We start from the raw sequence: 16,986 nt of genomic DNA on the forward strand, positions 1-16,986 counted from the left end.
GGTGGTATTAGCCGCTTTGGGGCCCAGCAGCTGTGATTTCCACTTTGGGTCCCAGATCGTTTGGCATCAGGGATTCTTAAACTTGAAGAAAGACGTGGGAGTTGGCTCAGAGACTGTCCCCTCCCGAGCCTCAGTTTCCTCCTGTGTGGGGGTGGGGGCAAGGGGGAGAGGTGGCTGTGAAGTGGTTGACCTTTAGAGCCCTCCCCACCCCTTACCCTCAGCCCCGAGGTCCTGGGGTTCCTGAGCCTGGAGGGTCCCACAGGAGGAGGCCGTCTGGGTGCACTCCAGGGTCCGGGTGCAACTCCAGCAGGGCCAGCCCCCCAGTGTGAGCTGGTCGGTGGCCCAGCACGCTCACTGTGCAGCCCAGCCGCTCACGTCTGAGGTCAGCCATCCTGCAGCCTCCCTCACCCTTCTCTCTGGAGCCACCTTCTGTCTCGGGGAGTTGGTTGATGTCAACTTCATTCCTGTGCATCACGTTGCGGCTGTGACTGCCCAGATGTGCTGGGCCTCCGTGACCCTAGGGGCTCTTTGCTTCACTCCTGCCTCACTGGACCAAAGTCTCGCCCTCCCTGCTGTTGTCCCACTTCCAGTAGAGAAGAAGGGACTTCAGTGGTCGTCCTCACCCTTGATCACATATGTGCTCTGCTTCTTTCGATGATTCAGCTCTGTTTGGTCCCAGGCTTGCGTGCCAAAAAGGCAGTAAAGGAACGGCAAGTGTAGGCGACAGTCAGCTTTAAGTTACTTTTTGCTGCCAGTGAGCGCATTCCACGGGTGTGTGGGATGTCGGTGCTTAGAAAGCAGGGAGCCACCAGAGGTCGATGGACCCCTTCATCTTACAGCTGGGGTGACCTGTACCTAGGGACTCTTATCGGGCAGCACAGCTGCAAATGCTCCACTCCCCAGCAGCCCTTAGGGGTCTGCGAGCTTTCTCTTCTGGCCAATCTAAGGTTGGTAAAATCTCCATTCAACAAATATTTGTTAAGCAAATTTATTGCCAAGCCTTCTACTCACCATGATGGCCTATAGTCCACCACAGGTGACCTGGTGTCCCTCTGGTGTGGCTGCTGAAGCGGGAGGAACTTCCTCACTCAAAAGCATTTTAGCTTCCCCGCTGGCTGCTTCAGCCCAGGGACGGGGAGCTCATCCCCTGTCATCCCTTGCAGTTTGACCTGAACCTCTCAAGAGCAGCCAATGGCCGCAAGAACGTGTCTGATGTTGGGCCTCTGGCAGTAACGTGGGGCTGTGGGTCCCTCCCCTGTGAGGCTGGGTGTCTTGATCGGGTTCATGAGGCTGGGGTGCGGCCCGGGGTTTCTGTTTGTTTCCTCCATCTTCTGCTTGTTGACGCACAGATGAACGGTTCCACTGTCGTGACCTACTTGGGAGCAGATGTAATATTCAAGCCGTGTGCTCTGTCTAGGGCACAGGGAGAGCTAAGTTTTGGTTCTCCATGGCCTCGAGGAGCTCCTGTCTTAGTTGGGAGGGGAAGCCAGAAACATCTGGAGGCTCCTTCATCTCAGCAGGCCTTTGGGGCTAAGTGCTGATGAGTTGGGGGAGTACAGGGCAGCAAGGAACTATGAGACTTTGGGGGAGGAGGTCAGAGAGAGAGCATTCTACAGAAGGAGCCACAGAGCGGGCTAAGTTTTGAGCTAATTGGGCTGCAGAGCTCTGGCTCAGGGGCGCAGGAGCCCCATGATCCGGGGCCGTGGCTGCAACCTGTTACCTCTGCTGCTTGGGTGGGTTAAGCACTTCGAATTTCTGCACCTGTAGATCAGGCCTTGAGACGTCTGTCTCTTCTGCAGACCAGGGATCTGGTGGCGGTGGGGGGGTGGGGGGGGGTCCCATGCAAATCTTGGCTGGGACAGAGTACACCGAGGGTTAAGTGCCCAGGACCCTGGGGACGGAGCCTCACCTGGAAGCCTGGGTGCCTGTCCAGCTGCCGTGGGAGGCAGCCTTCAGCCAACAGCTATTTCGCCACAGGCTGCTGCCACTCGGGCATTGTAAGTGCTCGCCTGGCTCTCTGAAGTCCTCCCTTGTTTCCTTGGAATTCCTATCATCCTGCCCGTAGGGGTTCTTTGCTGTCTTAGGTGAAATTGCCCCCAATGAACCAGAATCTTTTGTTAAGGTACAATAGTAAGTCTGTCCCCTTAGACAGCAAGGAATGCTAATTGGTTGCTTAACTGTCCTCAAGATATCGGTGCCCAGAATGTACGGACACCCATTCTTTGTTACCGGTTAGATGGAAACTGCTTATGTAAGCCTGTAAAGCTTTGGTCCAGAAAGCAGGAGGGTGTTTGTGGAAGGTCAGAGTTTGGTGGCCTGCAAATGCTGTATTTTCTGCACACAGAGGTAGCTATTTAACCTCACGGTCCTTCAACTGACTTTTTCTAGCAATGTGATCCGTTTCCCACCCACCCCATACTTCCAGCTCCCCCACCGTGGCTGACCTGAAAGGTTTGAGGATTCTAAAAGGCTTTGGGGCCTCTCTTCCTCCAAACAGGGAAAGAGTTGTAAATGTGGTTAAGACTGAAATGCGGGAATGTGCCTTTTCCAACCCATATTACATGGTCTCTTGCTTGGAATTATAAAATTGGAGCTTGAGCACTGCCTCTCATTTGGAATGTCCCCATGCTGCCCTGTTTACCCGTTGCATGTTCTCTGACATTTGTGACATTGTTTTATCTCCCTGTCCAGTGACTCATAATTAAGGAAGTCAAAACTGTGCAATTAACACAAAACCTCCTTACTTGCCCTCTTCACCTCTGCCCCTCCACCCCCTGCCCTAGACACGAGCACCAGCCTGACATTTTCTATAAGTCTTTGGAAACTTTGATGTGTTTTGATAGGACAAGGCAGCCAGTTATCATCACCATCGCCTGGTTCCACTTGTTTAACCCCAAACGTCTATGAGAATCTTCTCCCAAGGGGTGGGAGGGGTGGGGGGAAGAAGAAAGAAAATCCCAGCTCTAAACGTGCAATCTGCCCACAGGAAGTGATTCACGGTACTCTATTCATGCAAACCTGATGGGGCAGGAGGTGGGAGGCTGGGAACCGGGTCTGGGAAAAGACAGCCCAGAGAGGATACTCAGACCTTAATGGTTTCTGCTTTGTGGAGGAAAGTGAAAAACAGAATGAGTAAGAGTCGTGTAATAAGAATTGTTTGTTTAATGAAGTGAGCTAATATTAAAGTTCGCCGGCAGATAAGAGAAATAGCAGTTGTCAGGGGAGGTGATGTTCTGGTGACCTGCCCTTTTTATTTTTTAAGGAGCAAAGATATTTCTCAGTCTTTTTTTTAGGAGGTGGGGGAGGTAGAGAGAGAGAGAGGGTGAACATGAGCAGGGGGAGGGACAAAGAGAGGGAGCAGCAGACTCCCTGCTGAGCAGGGAGCCCAGCGGTGGGGCTTGATCCCAGGACCCTGAGATCATGACCTGAGCTGAACCCAAGAGTCGGATGCTTAACTGACTGAGTCACCCAGGTGCCCCAGTATTTCTCATCTTAAGGCATTTGTTAGTGAGATCTTCACTTTAGCCCCCTCCCAGCCCTCCCATCTCCCTGCTGCACCTTCTGTAGAGAAAAGAATCCAAAGCCAAGATAATTATCTAATCATCTCTTTTTCCTTTCTGTTTGCCTTTCCCTCCAAAGTTAGACTTCTGAGGCTAGTAAAAATATTTCTTTCCCTAACTGCTCATTTTTGTTTCCCCACCTGGAGCATCACATCGTCGGAGAGAAGGAATCCTTTCTGCTCTGGTTCCTTCTGTCTTGGGGGTATAGCCTGGCATTTTATTTTGTCTTCCCCTGAACTGAAAATACAGATTTGCCCCTTTCCCAAAAGCAGTTTGGAAACCGAGCCTCTAAGTGGTGGTCGTGGGAACAGTCCAGTGCGGGGCTGCAGGAGATCTGAGGCCAGAAGCACCCAGTAGAAAGAGAAGAGGTCTCTAAACACACCTGGATTTATGATTCTGTTTCAAGCTCCCTGTATTTTATGAGGTGAGCTTTAGGGGTGGGGGTTGTAATAAAAGCTGGGCCTAAGTGTACTTTTTGCCGTAAGCCCAACAGAACAGTGCCATAAGGGCTGTGAGTATCCTGAACCTTCCGTGAGTGAACTCTTGAAACAACAAACAAATGCTCTTCAGGCCTCATTCCACTCTGTGTGAATGTTAACTGGCAGAGTGAAATGGCCATCCAGAGAGTTCTGTGAAGCCTGGGAACTCTTCTTTCCCCTTCTTCCAGTAACCAGAGACCAACCCAGATCTCGAGCATCTCCCATTTGTGACCTAAAGCCCCTGCGATCCTGCTGATACTTGAGAAAAAGCAGCCTCCGTCAAGCTGGTGCTTGGAGGGGGCGGGGGGAGTTTTTAAAAACCAAAGCTGTTAAATAGAAAGATTTCAAAAGCAACCGCCTCCTCCTCCTCCGAGATTTAACAACTTTTCTTTGCATGGGGGAAGGAAGGGGACCAGGACATTTATCTCCCCAGACCCCAAGGAGAATTTGATAATACAGTGAACAGTTTTTGAGATCATAGGGAGCTGGGTTTGAGGGTGTAACACCCACATTCAAGGCCGCCCAGATTTTGCTGCTCTGGGCATGTCTTCCAACATCACATGTATCTTATACTTGTAAAGTGAGAGCAGGGTACCCACCACGTAGGACCCCTGTGTTCTGTAAGATAACGAGGGAGAAGTGCCAGGGAAACACCGGTGCTGAGGTAGGAATTGCTTCTATCCCTCATCCCTGACCTGTGTCAGAGCATTTCCTTATCCCTCCAGTTCTTCAGGGACCAGGGGAGTGAATTTGCCCCCAAGGGGACATTGGGCAGTATCTGGAGACACTCTTGGTTATCACAGCTGGGGTTGGAGGTGGCATCTAGTGGGCAGAGGCCAGGAATGCTGCTGAACACCCGACGGTGCCCAGAACAGCCCAATCCCACTACAAAGAATCATCTGGCCCCAAACATGGGGAGAGCTGAGGTTGATAAACAGTGGGGCTTGCTTTGTAGCCGCATGTGGAAAGCTTCCTGGTGTACGTGTGCTTTACAGATGATCATAATTAAGCCGAGCTTTCTCCATAAACCAGCCTTCTGTTTTTTCCCAGGAAGTACACATTCTGTGCCCACCCCTGGCCCCGGGGGAGGAAGGAAGCCCTGAGATCTCCATAATCTTCATGTGTTTCCCATAGGGTCCAGCCCCTTGTAGAGGGCAGGGCGAGGTGTTCCTCCGTTGAGGGTCTGCCCGGGAGGCTCTTCGAACAGCTGGAGCTCACACTCAGGGCTCATCTGCTTGGGGTGCCTGTCCTGGACCTGAGCAGAACATTCTGGAAGACGGACAGGAAGAGGGGAGTGCCCTACATACAGTGCGGAGGAGTGAAGAGGAGGCGAGGCACTGCTCTGGGGCAAAGCACAGAGGGGTTTGGCCTGGCATTTTATGGGGTGTTCCACCAAATTTGGCAGCCTGAAGCACCGGATATTATCCATGTGCAAGTTCAGATGGAAATTGGGTTGCTCCTGGTGGGAGGGTTCAGGGACTGGTATCAGGGATTGTGAAATCCTGTTTTGAGCCTCCTCACAGGCCAATCTAAACTGGAACATTCAAAACCGTGCTTATGCTTTCAGAACTGGCTGAGAACACGTGAAACTGGGCAAGAGCATGTGGTCCCTGTGGCAAAGCTCATAAAGAAACCTCAGTTATCCAGAGCCCACCTCCCCCCAAACCTCACCTAGCCAGCTTCCTTCTTTATGGCACCAAATGACAAGAACAGGCTGACATCGGACGTGCTTTTTCTTTCAACTCCAACCACCCAGTAGTGTATTCCGTGTACAGCTCAATTGTTTGTTTGTTTGTAACTTGTTTTATTTTGATATCATTTCAAGCCTCAAAAAGTTGCAGCGGTAGGACAGGAAGTAGCGCATGCATCCTTCCCCAGGGTCAGCAATTACTCCATCCCGTTTTTGAAGGTCCGTCCTCCTGGTGAGTGAGATCTTCAGGCCACCTGAGATTCAGTACAATGAAGAAAGAAACAAAACACAGCATTTTGTTGTATTGGAATTCCCAAGGCAGGAAAGTGGACTTGTACGTATTATAGGCTTCCTGGCTACAGTGAACCAGTGCTGGGGGAGCCCCCTTCTCACTCTAGGTCCATTTGCTGGGTGAACTGGAGATGCTTAATTCAGCATTCTGTTCGCCCAGCCACGGGAGGAAGGGATTGGATAAGAGACTGTCGAGTCCCAGCTGTGTGTAGTTCTCCAGAGTGGGTTTTTAGGCGGACATTTGCTTAACCAGAGCTTCAGCTGGCCGGGACATTTTGTCCCCTGAATGTCAAGCCTCTGTGGTTTGTCACCCACAGCCAGGAGGCTCAGCACAAATCCCCCCTGCGCCCCACCCCCCAGCAGAAATTCTGTCCAGAACAAAGGATGCTTTGGTTTTAGCTGTGTTTACCAAAGGGCGTGGATCCTGAGTGAACCCCCAAATCAGTTGACTCTCTCAGCAGGGGTGTTTTCTGGGCTTTTTGCATTTGCTGCTCCATCAGATAGTTTCCTGGGCCGTCCATGGCATGGAAGAGGGAAAGTCACGTTCTGATGTTTGCATGGTGTAAGGAGCAGCAGAGAGTGCGAACTCTCGGGCAGACCACTGCGGCCCAAGGGCCACATGGAACCCATGCTAGAGACCTTATAAGGTCTCTGGAATTTTTTTCTGCCTTCTTAGATGGTCTGCTGAGTGAGCACCTAACACAAACTTGAAGTCACTCAAGCCTTGCTTTTATTTTGTCCCGGAAAAACCAAACGAAACAAAGAAAACCCGCATATACTGCAAAGCTCAAGAAAAGCATAAAGATTTTATTGCACGTGGGTGGACACATAGATGATGGCTTGGCATGATTGTTGTCCAAGGGAGGGAGGTGAGGCCTCACCTCACTCGTGTGGGAGGGGAATCCATCGAACATTCAGAGCACATGGACTGGACCTATCGGCTGCAGCATCTGTATTCAGGGAAGTGTGGGTGTGGGTGTGGGTTTGTGGTATTAACTGGCAACCCCGGGATGGGAAATAGCCCCATTTTCTTACACTAAGATAGAGCAGATATTAGGGGGGAAATGTAAAGGTACAGAATAAATTGAGATGAAGTGGATACCAGAGGTTTGGTTTTTGGGTTAATGTGCTGATTGAACCACTTCAAAAAATTGACGGTAGTTGAGAAATTGCGGTGACTTCATATTCAATACAAACTGACTCTGAAAGCCTGTAGGCAGGTTGTCCTCCACAAACGGAAATTCAATCCTTCTGAAACGGTTAAGTCTTCTCTCCATGGCCCGTTCATGGTCAGGAAATAGCCGTTATGCCCCATTTAGGGTTAAGGAAGAGAGAGTCGCAGAGCCTGACTTCACTTTATATCAACCCTGGGCCTTAGCAACGTTGGGAAACCCTGTGAGTGCTCTGCTTCTCCGTCAGGATGTGATGATAATGATACTTGCACGTTTCCCTGGAAGACCGGTGGTGGCGTATCTGTCAGCTAGTGTTGAGTAACAACCGCTCCCAAAAGCTCAGCAGCTTGAAACAGCCATTTTCGTGCTGACTCGGGCTTCTGTGGCTCACCTGGGTCTGGTGCCTTGTGCAGATCTGCTCCCCCTGTGTGAGATCCCGGGCCCCGGTGGAGGGGGCAGCTTCTCTGGGGGAAGCTCTTCTCAAGGCGAGGTGCAAGAGGATAAGCAGAAACACACGATGGCTCTTGGCTCTTCTGCTCATGTTCCATGGGCCAAAGCTAGTCCGTAGTAGCCTAACCCAAAGTCAAGGACCTACACCCACGGTGGGAGGAGCAGTGATGCCATCCAGCAAAGGGCACGGATGCCGACAAGGTGACTAATTCCATCGGTCACCGAGAGACCAGCACGGTGCCTGGCATGTAGTAGTAGCAACTTCTGTCACTGTTGTTACCATTACTGCTTAATAGGCAGGTCCGAAAGGAAAGCTTATCTCTGGAAGAAGCTAGAAAGGTTAGTATTATGTGTGTTAAATAAAATCAGTTTCAACTGAGATAGGATAATGTTCACAGATTTTCTTTTTGTTGGCTTCCTCGGCTCATGCCTGGAATGCGGTAGGTGTTTAGTCAGTGTTGGCTGATTGCCTAGAGGTCGGTTTCCCTGATAGGCACGCAGCGGGGGACAGCAGAGGCCCTGCTTGCCCTCCCCCTCTCCCCCTTCTCTGCACTGGCCTGAGCTTGAGTCCTGGGCCTGCCGTACGCAGTTGCGGGACTTGGCGGCAAACCCCTTCGGTTCTCCGAGCTAGGTGGAGGTGGGGGGGTGGGGGGGGGGACTGGGGCCTGGCCATTTTTTGCATTCTCACATAGCAGCGGTGTGCCAGGCTCATGGGTTATGCCCAGTAGATCTCGACACGTTTCTGGAGCTTCCATGCTCTGCTCCCAGGCCTTTGCTGGACCCCCAGGTCCACATCCTCTGGTACTTTCCTTTGGCCCACGGCTGGCTGCGGGCAGCAGATCCCTGGCAGCAGAGGATGTGGATGGCATGTGGCGGGCGGTGGGCCCGGCCCACCCTGTCCCCCGGGAGCTCTCTGGCCTGCTCTGCCTTACTGTCGGCTCTGGGCTCTGGCCACGTCCTTGGCTGTGGCTCCCACCACCATTTTGGGACACTTTACGGGTCCCACTTGGAGCCAATGGGAGGAGACCTAATTTCCTGCCACAGGAAATGGTTCGGCTGGTGAAGAATATATTTAAGGATTAAAACCTCTGTCAGAGGAGCTGGAGAGGGTTGCTGGAGAAAGACTTGGAGGTCTCTCATCAGGAAGCCAGTGGGTGTGGGAAGAGATCTCCGTCAGAAACGGGGAGGAGGCCCAGAGGCCCGGCCTTGGGACTGTGTGCTTAGCCCCAGCGACTGGTTTTTGGGCCACAAGGAAGGACTGGGCCAGGGAGCAGAATGAGCCATAAATAGACCCTCTTCTGCATCTGAGCATGTTCATGGTAACATCGGCTCAGAATTAAGGCCTATTTATTGAATTTATTTAACATGGGCCTGGCGCCCTGTGAGCTTGTGAGAGGGCGTGTACTGGACACATCAGCTAAATCAGATCCAGCAGCTGAAACCCCTGATTCAGTATTCTGACTTCAGTAAGCATCGGTGAGGATTTCGAGTGGGACGGAGGGAGTGAGAAGGAATACGGCCAGGGCTGGCTCTGGGCAGCCCGGACTCGGAGCCAAGAGGAGTAGTTGCCGATGCACAAGAAGTCAAGGGCCCCGAAGAGGGGACATGGACCAGATGACTTCTGGAAAATCCCGCCAAGCCACACTGGTGGTCACGTGCTCGTGAGCTGAAGAGCCATCGGGGCCCAGCCTGGCAGCCAAGGTGGCTGGTCTTTGGTCGTGGCCCAATGCAGACTGCTGCGTGATCCCAGGAGAGGAGCCTGGTGACTGGGACGCGCCGGTGTCCCGTCGTCATCACCAGCCTTGCCTTATCCCTTGGGGGCCTGGCACTGTGAAGGGTCCACTCTGAGCCGAGGAGCACAGAAGCCTTGCAGAAATTAGAAACACCAGGCCAATCAAAGCCTCTCTCTGGCTGGCCTGGCTGTGTCCCCAGCTGTCATAGCCGGGGAGGTGGGGGGGGGGGGCTGGTATTTTTGAGCTCCCTCTACGTTTATTGTGCTAGAAATCTATGCCAAAGGCTTTTTGCACCGAGGATGCTTGGATCTTTCCAGCAATCGCAAAAAGGGGCTTACATTTCAGATGCTAAAAGATGAAGACCAAGACCTGAGCCGGTTTGATAAAGTTTATACGGTTCTCGAGCACGGTCAGTCTTTGGATCCAGGTTTATCCAAGTCCAAAGCCCCAAAGCTCTTGCCGCCTTTTTTTGTTTGTTTGTTTCTCTTGAATAATAGTGTAACCGACCTACAACCAACCACACATATTTAAGTGAACAGCTTGAGAAATGTTGTCATCTGTATCTGCCTGTGGACCAACAGCCTTTAAACCCTCATCAGGCCCCACTCCCATCCCTCCCTCCAACCCCAGGCAACCACTGATCTGCTCCCTGTCACTTGAGAGAAGTTTCCATTTTCCCTTTATGTTACTCTGTAGTTTGACATCAGCGGAGTCCTGCGTGGCTTCTTCCACTGGGCGTAACTGCTTTTAGATTCGTCCGTGTTATGTGTATCGACAGGACCCTCGTTCTTCTGCCGAATAGTGTTCCTTTGTGTGGGTATGTCCCGGTTTGTCTGTCCGTTCACCTGGTGATCAGCATCGGGCAACTTCCAGTTTGGGGCTGTTACTGGTAGAGCTGCCGTGGACGTTCGTACGCAAGGTCGCAGATGCTTTCCCGTCTCTCGGGAAGCACTTAGTGGAATGAGTGGATCACGTGGTAGGTTTATGTTTTGAACTTTTGAAGAACTGTTCTGAACCTCCAAAGTGTTTTCCAAAGTAGTCAAACCCTTACACGCACCCACCGGCAGCGTGGGAAGTCCCAGGCCCTCCCTGACCTCGCCAGCGCGTCGCACAATCCCTAAGTGTAGCCATTTGAACAATTATGAGGTGGTGTCTCATCGTGGTTTAAGTTTGCACTGCCCTAATGACAAGTGGCATCGAGCATCATTTCGTGTGCCTGTTTACCATCCTTGTATCTTTTTGTGGAGCATCTGTTCAAATCATTTAAAATCAAATCAAACCCGTTTTTTTCTTTTGTTTTTATAGTCAGGTTGTTTGTTTTCTTCATATTGAGTTTTTGGAGTTCTTTATATACTCCAGGAGCAGGTCCTTTATCAGATGCAGGCTTTGCAAATATTTTCTTCCAACTTGGGGCTTTTTATTCTCTTGACGATGTTGTTCAAAGACCAGGAGGTTACATTTCGATGAAAGTCCAATTTTCCGGGACGCCTGGGTAGCTCAGCGGTTGAGCATCTGCCTTTGGCTCAGGGCGTGATCCCATCGGGCTCCCTGTGAGGAGCCTGCTTCTTCCTCTTTGTCTGCCTGTCTCTGTGTCTCTCATGAATAAATAAATAAATAAAATCTTTAAAAAAAGAAAGTCCAACTTACCAACTTCCTTTTTTAGTGGAATGTGTTTCTGTGGTGGTATCCAAGGCACATGTGCCTGGGCCAAGGTCACAATGATCCCTTCTTGTGTTTTCTTCTGGAAGGTCTATTTCCAGGCTTTGTAGTAGGACCCATTTCCATTCATTTTTGTATAGGGTGCAAAGTGTAGATTGAAGCTCATTTGTCTCGCATATGGGTCTCCAGTCATCCTAGCACCTTTGTTGAACAGACAATCCTCTCTCTACTCAATTGTCTTTGTCCCTTTGTTGAACATCAGCCTGTCCATATACACGCGACTATTTCTGGACCTCGTTAGGCTCCATTGGTGTGGTTCTCAGTGGTTTTGCCCTTAACACACTGCTTTGAAGTTACTGGGCTTGATCTTTAAAAACTTAATTGATAAATCACGTATACCAGTTGAAAAACTCAAGTCTCTCAATTTTTACCTTATTTTTATTATTTATTTCCAAGAGGGTGTTTTTGGTTTTGTTTTTGGTTTTGGTTTTGGTTTGTGAGAAGTGGGCGGGGGGAGAAGCAGGGGGAGAGAGAGAACCCCATCAGATTCCTGCCCAGCACAGAGCCCAACACGGGGCTCGATCCCACAACCCATGAGATCATGACCTGAGGTGAAATCGAGAGTCACGGGCTTAACCAGCTAAGCCACCCAGACGCCCCCCTAAGAGTTTTTTTTAGAATAGTTTGTAAATGTTCCGGTTTTAGGGTTGCAGTATCTTGTCCCTCTGAGAGAGTAGTTTTTGTTTCCTTTTGTTTGCAAGTTTCTCTGCTCCCTGCATGGTCTGAGACTTCCTCTTTCTCCCCCACTTATTTCTGTCTCTGTGCTTTCTGTTGGAGGCTTTCTTTAAAGGTCGGAAGATTCTGGTAGGCATCTGGTAGGCATTTAAGAGTGAAGCAGTAAAAAGCAGACTGAATGCTGGTTTGGCATTGGCAGGTGAGCTTCCCTGTAGGCTGAGCTGGCAGGAACAGGGCCGTTTTGTTGGAGGGGTTCCCCAAATGTCGGGATGGCGCGACTATGGGCTGGGCCGTTTGTTTCTCCACAGGTGAGGGTGGGGGCATGCACCTGCCCATCACTGTCCTGGGTACCGAGGGAGCAAGAGATCGTCCACAACAGCCTATCTCCAGCCCTCGCCTGACCCTAGCTGTGCCCCGGTGGTCCCACCCAGAGCCCCGCTCTCCTCCGGTTCATTTTCTGCAGAGAGCAGACCTGTCTCTCACACGCCCGGGGAGGGGGTGTCCTGTTTGAGGGGCTCAGGGAGGGGAGCCAGTCTCACTGTCTCTTCTGTACACTTCCAACCCATCCTCCTGTTTTCGCCTCAGCTGGAGAAGTGTGTGGTGCTTCCAATTCTTGAGTCTTTCCCGGGTTCTGAGGCACAAATGGAATCACCTTTTTTTGGCTTCCTCTGCTAGGTTGGCTTTGTTTCCGCTCATTCCACTCCGAGGTCTCTTCCCATTGGGCCGCCTTTCCGTGCTTGGGTGCCCTCTTCTCCTACTTGTTACCTTGGGCAGGACAGAGATAGATGCACCCTTGCCGTTGGTTGTATTTGGTGGAAGGACATTTCTTGCCCTCCCTCTCCTCCCTTCCTCTGTTCCTCACCCCTCCCTTTCTGCTCTCTTCCTTCCCTCCACCCCCATGCCCCCTTTCCTCTCCTCTCCTCTCTCTCCTCCTCTCTCCCCCTTCCTCCCTGCCTGGAGCCTTTCATGCCATAATTCTTCAGGGAGACAGCCAAGCACTTTATCCTCGAGAGGAAACAGCCCATGAAATGCAGAAAGGATTGGCCGAGGAACTGGCAAACCGAAGTCCCCAACCTACAGGTGCAATAAACCTGTCCTCCGCCACCTCGATGCTCCTTCCCATCCCTCAACTGCAAAAACCCGTAGCGACCACATCCCAGCCCACCTCACACCCAGGCCTTGCTCCTCGTCACCTGCGATGTGCCAGAGCCGCATGTCTACACGGCCGCCCCATTTCTGCCTCGATGCCCTCGCAGGTCCCTGAGCAGGTGTGAATTCCTAGGTCCACTCCAGTCACTGTTGAGCAAGGTGCCCTGTTCTGGGGGCTTCCGAAGTCAGGGCTGGGCCCCTCCTCATCAAGAGCACCCAGAGCATCCTGTCCCCAACACCTTCCCTTCCTAAAGGCTCCGGCCCAGGTACAGAGTTGTCAGAAGCTTGGCCTTTGGTCACGCTCCTGGGCTGTCTGCCCCGTGGAAGCTGAGACCCGGCTCTTGTGTCGTCCCTTGCCACCCCGCCTCTTGCCCTGTATTATTGTTATTTTTAAAAACAAGAGGGTCACCCCCTTCAATCACAGGTTGGGGGGGGTGGAGGGCTCCCTCCGTAGCCACAACCCTCCCTCGCTGCGCACCGGAGCCCTTCCCCAGGGCCTCCCCCTGGAGAGGCAGCCACAGTGCCCAGCTGGCTCTTGGCTGGGCTCTTGTCAACGTCTGAAGAGTGAACGTGGCCACGGCCCTCATCTGCAGGCTTCGCAGGAGAGTGGGAGCAGCTGAGTAACTTTCCCTCCACTCATCACTTCCCACCCTCCGTCTCCTCCTCAGCCCTATAACTCACTCCATTTGCCCAGGGCTCCTGAGTGCACAGCACTAACACCCGCCCACGGGGTGGTGCCTCCCAGGGCACTTCCAGGGGGTACTGAGCTGCACGGGTGGGGGGAGATGTTTGCATTTTACAGATGAAGCAGCTGACAGGGCGTCCCACAGACCTCAGGCCTTGCCAGGGTCTCCCGGCTGGGAGAGGAGAACCCCATTTTGACCCCAGGCTGCATGACCCCACATCCCATAGTCGTCCTCTACCTGGGGGAGGCTGCTGGGGTGGGGGGCCAGCGAGTCCCAGGCTGTCCTTTCTTGTTCTGCGTGGTAATTACTGTGTTTTGGCTGGAGGGGTTCCTTGGTTCGGGGCCCCACGGGAGGGAGGTAATTACATCCTTTGAGACGCCCTCCGTCAGCAGCTCCCTGTCAATCCCTGTAACTAAGACTTGCTCTAACCTTTGTCCCTTCCCTGTTCCCAGGCCGGTGGCTTAGAGACTTTGATTGGATTCCCATCTCTCTCTCTCTCTCTCTCTCTCTCTCTCTCTCTCTCTCTCTCTCGTGCTTCTGGTTTGCATCTAGCCAGGCCTTCCCTCACAGAGTGCCCATAAATTCTGTTGATTCAGGCAAATGGGTGCCCTCAGTCCTGGCTGGGGGCAGAGGGGAGGGAGAGCTTGCAGATGCTTCTCCACTGGCCCCACCCAGCTATTAAGAAAAGTTGCACCCACTGACTGGTGGGATGGTGGCCTGGATGGGCCTTCTTGGAGGGAGAGGAGTCCCGCCGCCGTTGTGTACCTCTTTATTCACGTGCACCTCTTTATTCACGTGCACCTGCACTTGTCATCCAGCCCCATGGCCCTCCGTCTTGTCCCGGCTGCCTGGATTCTCACAGGGCCTGTCTTGTGTCACACCCGTGCACACACTCAGCTTAAACATCTTAGGGACTCCCTCTGGCTTTTAGGAAAAAGGCTCCTGAGGCCCTGTAGAGCCTGCCCTGCCCACTCCCATGCCCAGTTCTCACCCCCTCTCCTCCCCAGTCGCTCTGGCCTTCCTTCTGTTCTCCCTCCTTCCTGTATTTTCCACCCTTCACAGGGCCTTTGCACGTGATATTCCCCCTACTTGGAACGCCCTCCTCCCACACCCTTTTGCCTCGTTAGTTCTTATTTGTCCTTCAGACTTTCAGGCCAACCATTACCCGCGCAGAGATGCCCTGTCCAGCCCGTCAGTAAAGCAAGGTCCCCAGGGTCATGGGTGTCCCTGTGCTTTTCCTTCAGAACACTTGCATGGTTTGCGACTGCAGCTGCGTATGATCGTTTCATTAATACTGATCTTGTCCGTTGCACTAGAAGCTCCGTGGGAGCAGGGACCACTTTGTGGTCTGTTTGTGACATCTCTTCCCTCACCACTGTGTCCCCTAGTGCCCATAATAGGAGCTCAGAAAATATTTAAATGCCTGTGTGAACAGGACCCCTCACCCGTCTGATACTGTTGTGCTCTTCAGAAGCCTCCTGCCTCCCCACCTTACTCAGGGCCGTCGGCGTACCTGCCACTCCCGAGCTCCCAGCCGCCCCATCCTGTACCACTGCTCGGCCTGCCTTTCTTTGCATGCACATCACCTGGGGGGTTTTGCAAAGAGGAAGGCTCTGACTTAGTAAGTTGGGGAAGCCTCTGAGATTCTTCCTTTTTACAAACTTCTGTGGACCCGTACTGCTGGTCGGGGACCACGCGTTGGCCCGGCCTGAGAGGTGGGGGCGCCAGGTCACAGCTGCTCAGAGGCCAGGTCAGCACAGAGGACGTCGTTTGCACAGGGACAGGGCACAGTCGTTGGCAGTGGTGTTCGGTCCAGCCGGGCTGGGGACAGTTGCAAAACTGAGCCTGATATAGAATTGGAGGCTGTGTTCGTGCTCAGCTTATGCACCATCCTTCAGGCCTTGGCTCTGAACTGGGGGGGTGGGGAGGGCTCTATGGATGTGACCCCTGCAGACGACCCTCCACCGGAAAGGGATTCCTGAGAGGTTGGCATATGTTAAACCGTCCAAAATTGTCTATAATTGCCCTCCCTCCCTCCCTCCTTCATCACAAATACCAACTAAAGGATTTTTGCTGTTTTCTGACATGGAGTTGGGGGTAATAACCCTGAGTGAGTGTTGGGAGGGGTCAGACACAGCCTGTGGTTTGTCACCTCACAGCATCACTGCCGTCCTCACGCAAACACTTACCTAAAGTTTTTTTGCTCAGTCCTGACCCCCTCGGCCCAACCCGTGGACCTTCTCAGAATGTGATTCAAGTGCTGTTTCCTTCACGTGGGGGGTTGAGGGCTGGAGAACCCACTCCGGGGCCCGGTGCGGTCAAGGTCCACCCTGCCAGCCTGGGGAGGCCCTGGGAGGCCCTGGGCCTTCCTTGGTGGGCCTCTGTGTTCCTCTCCTGGGATCCCCGCCAGCGCCAGCTAACAGGATTCTCTGGTCCCCGGGTCCTGTGCGGGTCAGAGCACTGGGGGGAACAGCGGGGAGGGCTTCCTGAGGCTCTTCCAGCAAGCTCCCTGGAGGCAGCCGTGCGGGCTCAGTTTGGGGGAACGCAAGCCAAATCCACTCTGCTGTTTCTTTTGGCCCCTCACCGTCCCGACAGGTCCCTGGATGGCCGGCTGCAGGTGTCCCATCGGAAGGGGCTCCCGCATGTCATCTACTGCCGCCTGTGGCGATGGCCCGACCTGCACAGCCACCACGAGCTGCGGGCCATGGAGCTGTGTGAGTTCGCCTTCAACATGAAGAAGGACGAGGTCTGCGTGAATCCCTACCACTATCAGAGGGTAGAGACCCCAGGTAGGCGCCGCCTCTCGGTGGTGGCGGTCGGGGGTGTCTGCGGCCACCTGCCTGTCCTTCCCCTTCCCCGGGTGCAGGGCTGCCGGGCGCACGTACGGTGCTCGGAGGGCTCTGATGCCAGCCTGGCCTTGACACTGATCTGCCTCTGCTCTTCCGGAAAGTTCTACCTCCCGTGTTGGTGCCACGCCACACAGAGATCCCGGCCGAGTTCCCCCCGCTGGACGACTACAGCCATTCCATCCCCGAGAACACTAACTTCCCCGCGGGCATCGAGCCCCAGAGCAATATTCCAGGTAGGCCCCGGGGCATGCAGGCCGCCCCCCATCTCTGCGGGCCCTCCTCGGCCGTCCCCCCTCTGCACACAGCACTGGCCCGAGGGCCCCTGACTCAGACCCGCACACCCGTTGGGAGAGGACCCGTGGCTTTGGCTCCGCGCGCGCTAATGATGCTTTCCTTGGCACGGCCGGCGGCGGCGTGACCCTTCCGCCCGGGCTCCGTGCAGTCATTTATTTTGGAAGCGGAAATAGCAGCGCTGTGTTTCTCTCACCGCCCTCGCGGGCCGGGCCGAGGCTGGAGTTTGAGCAGGATCCCCC

The 16,986-nt window shown here is 53.3% G+C and overlaps 1 protein-coding gene across 2 annotated transcripts in view; it reads left to right on the plus strand.

The window, feature by feature from the left end:
* The window catches only part of SMAD3 (SMAD family member 3), a 114,662-nt gene that overhangs the window by 77,121 nt on the left and 20,555 nt on the right, over positions 1-16,986 (plus strand). For both annotated transcript variants that reach the window (XM_025472396.3, XM_035708683.2), the window contains exons 2-3: positions 16,200-16,393; positions 16,555-16,686. In XM_025472396.3, the coding sequence (XP_025328181.1) occupies positions 16,200-16,393; positions 16,555-16,686 (326 nt within the window). The remainder of the gene's footprint in view (positions 1-16,199; positions 16,394-16,554; positions 16,687-16,986) is intronic.

This window comes from Canis lupus, chromosome 30 (assembly GCF_003254725.2).
Source record: "Canis lupus dingo isolate Sandy chromosome 30, ASM325472v2, whole genome shotgun sequence".
NCBI lineage: Eukaryota > Metazoa > Chordata > Mammalia > Carnivora > Canidae > Canis > Canis lupus.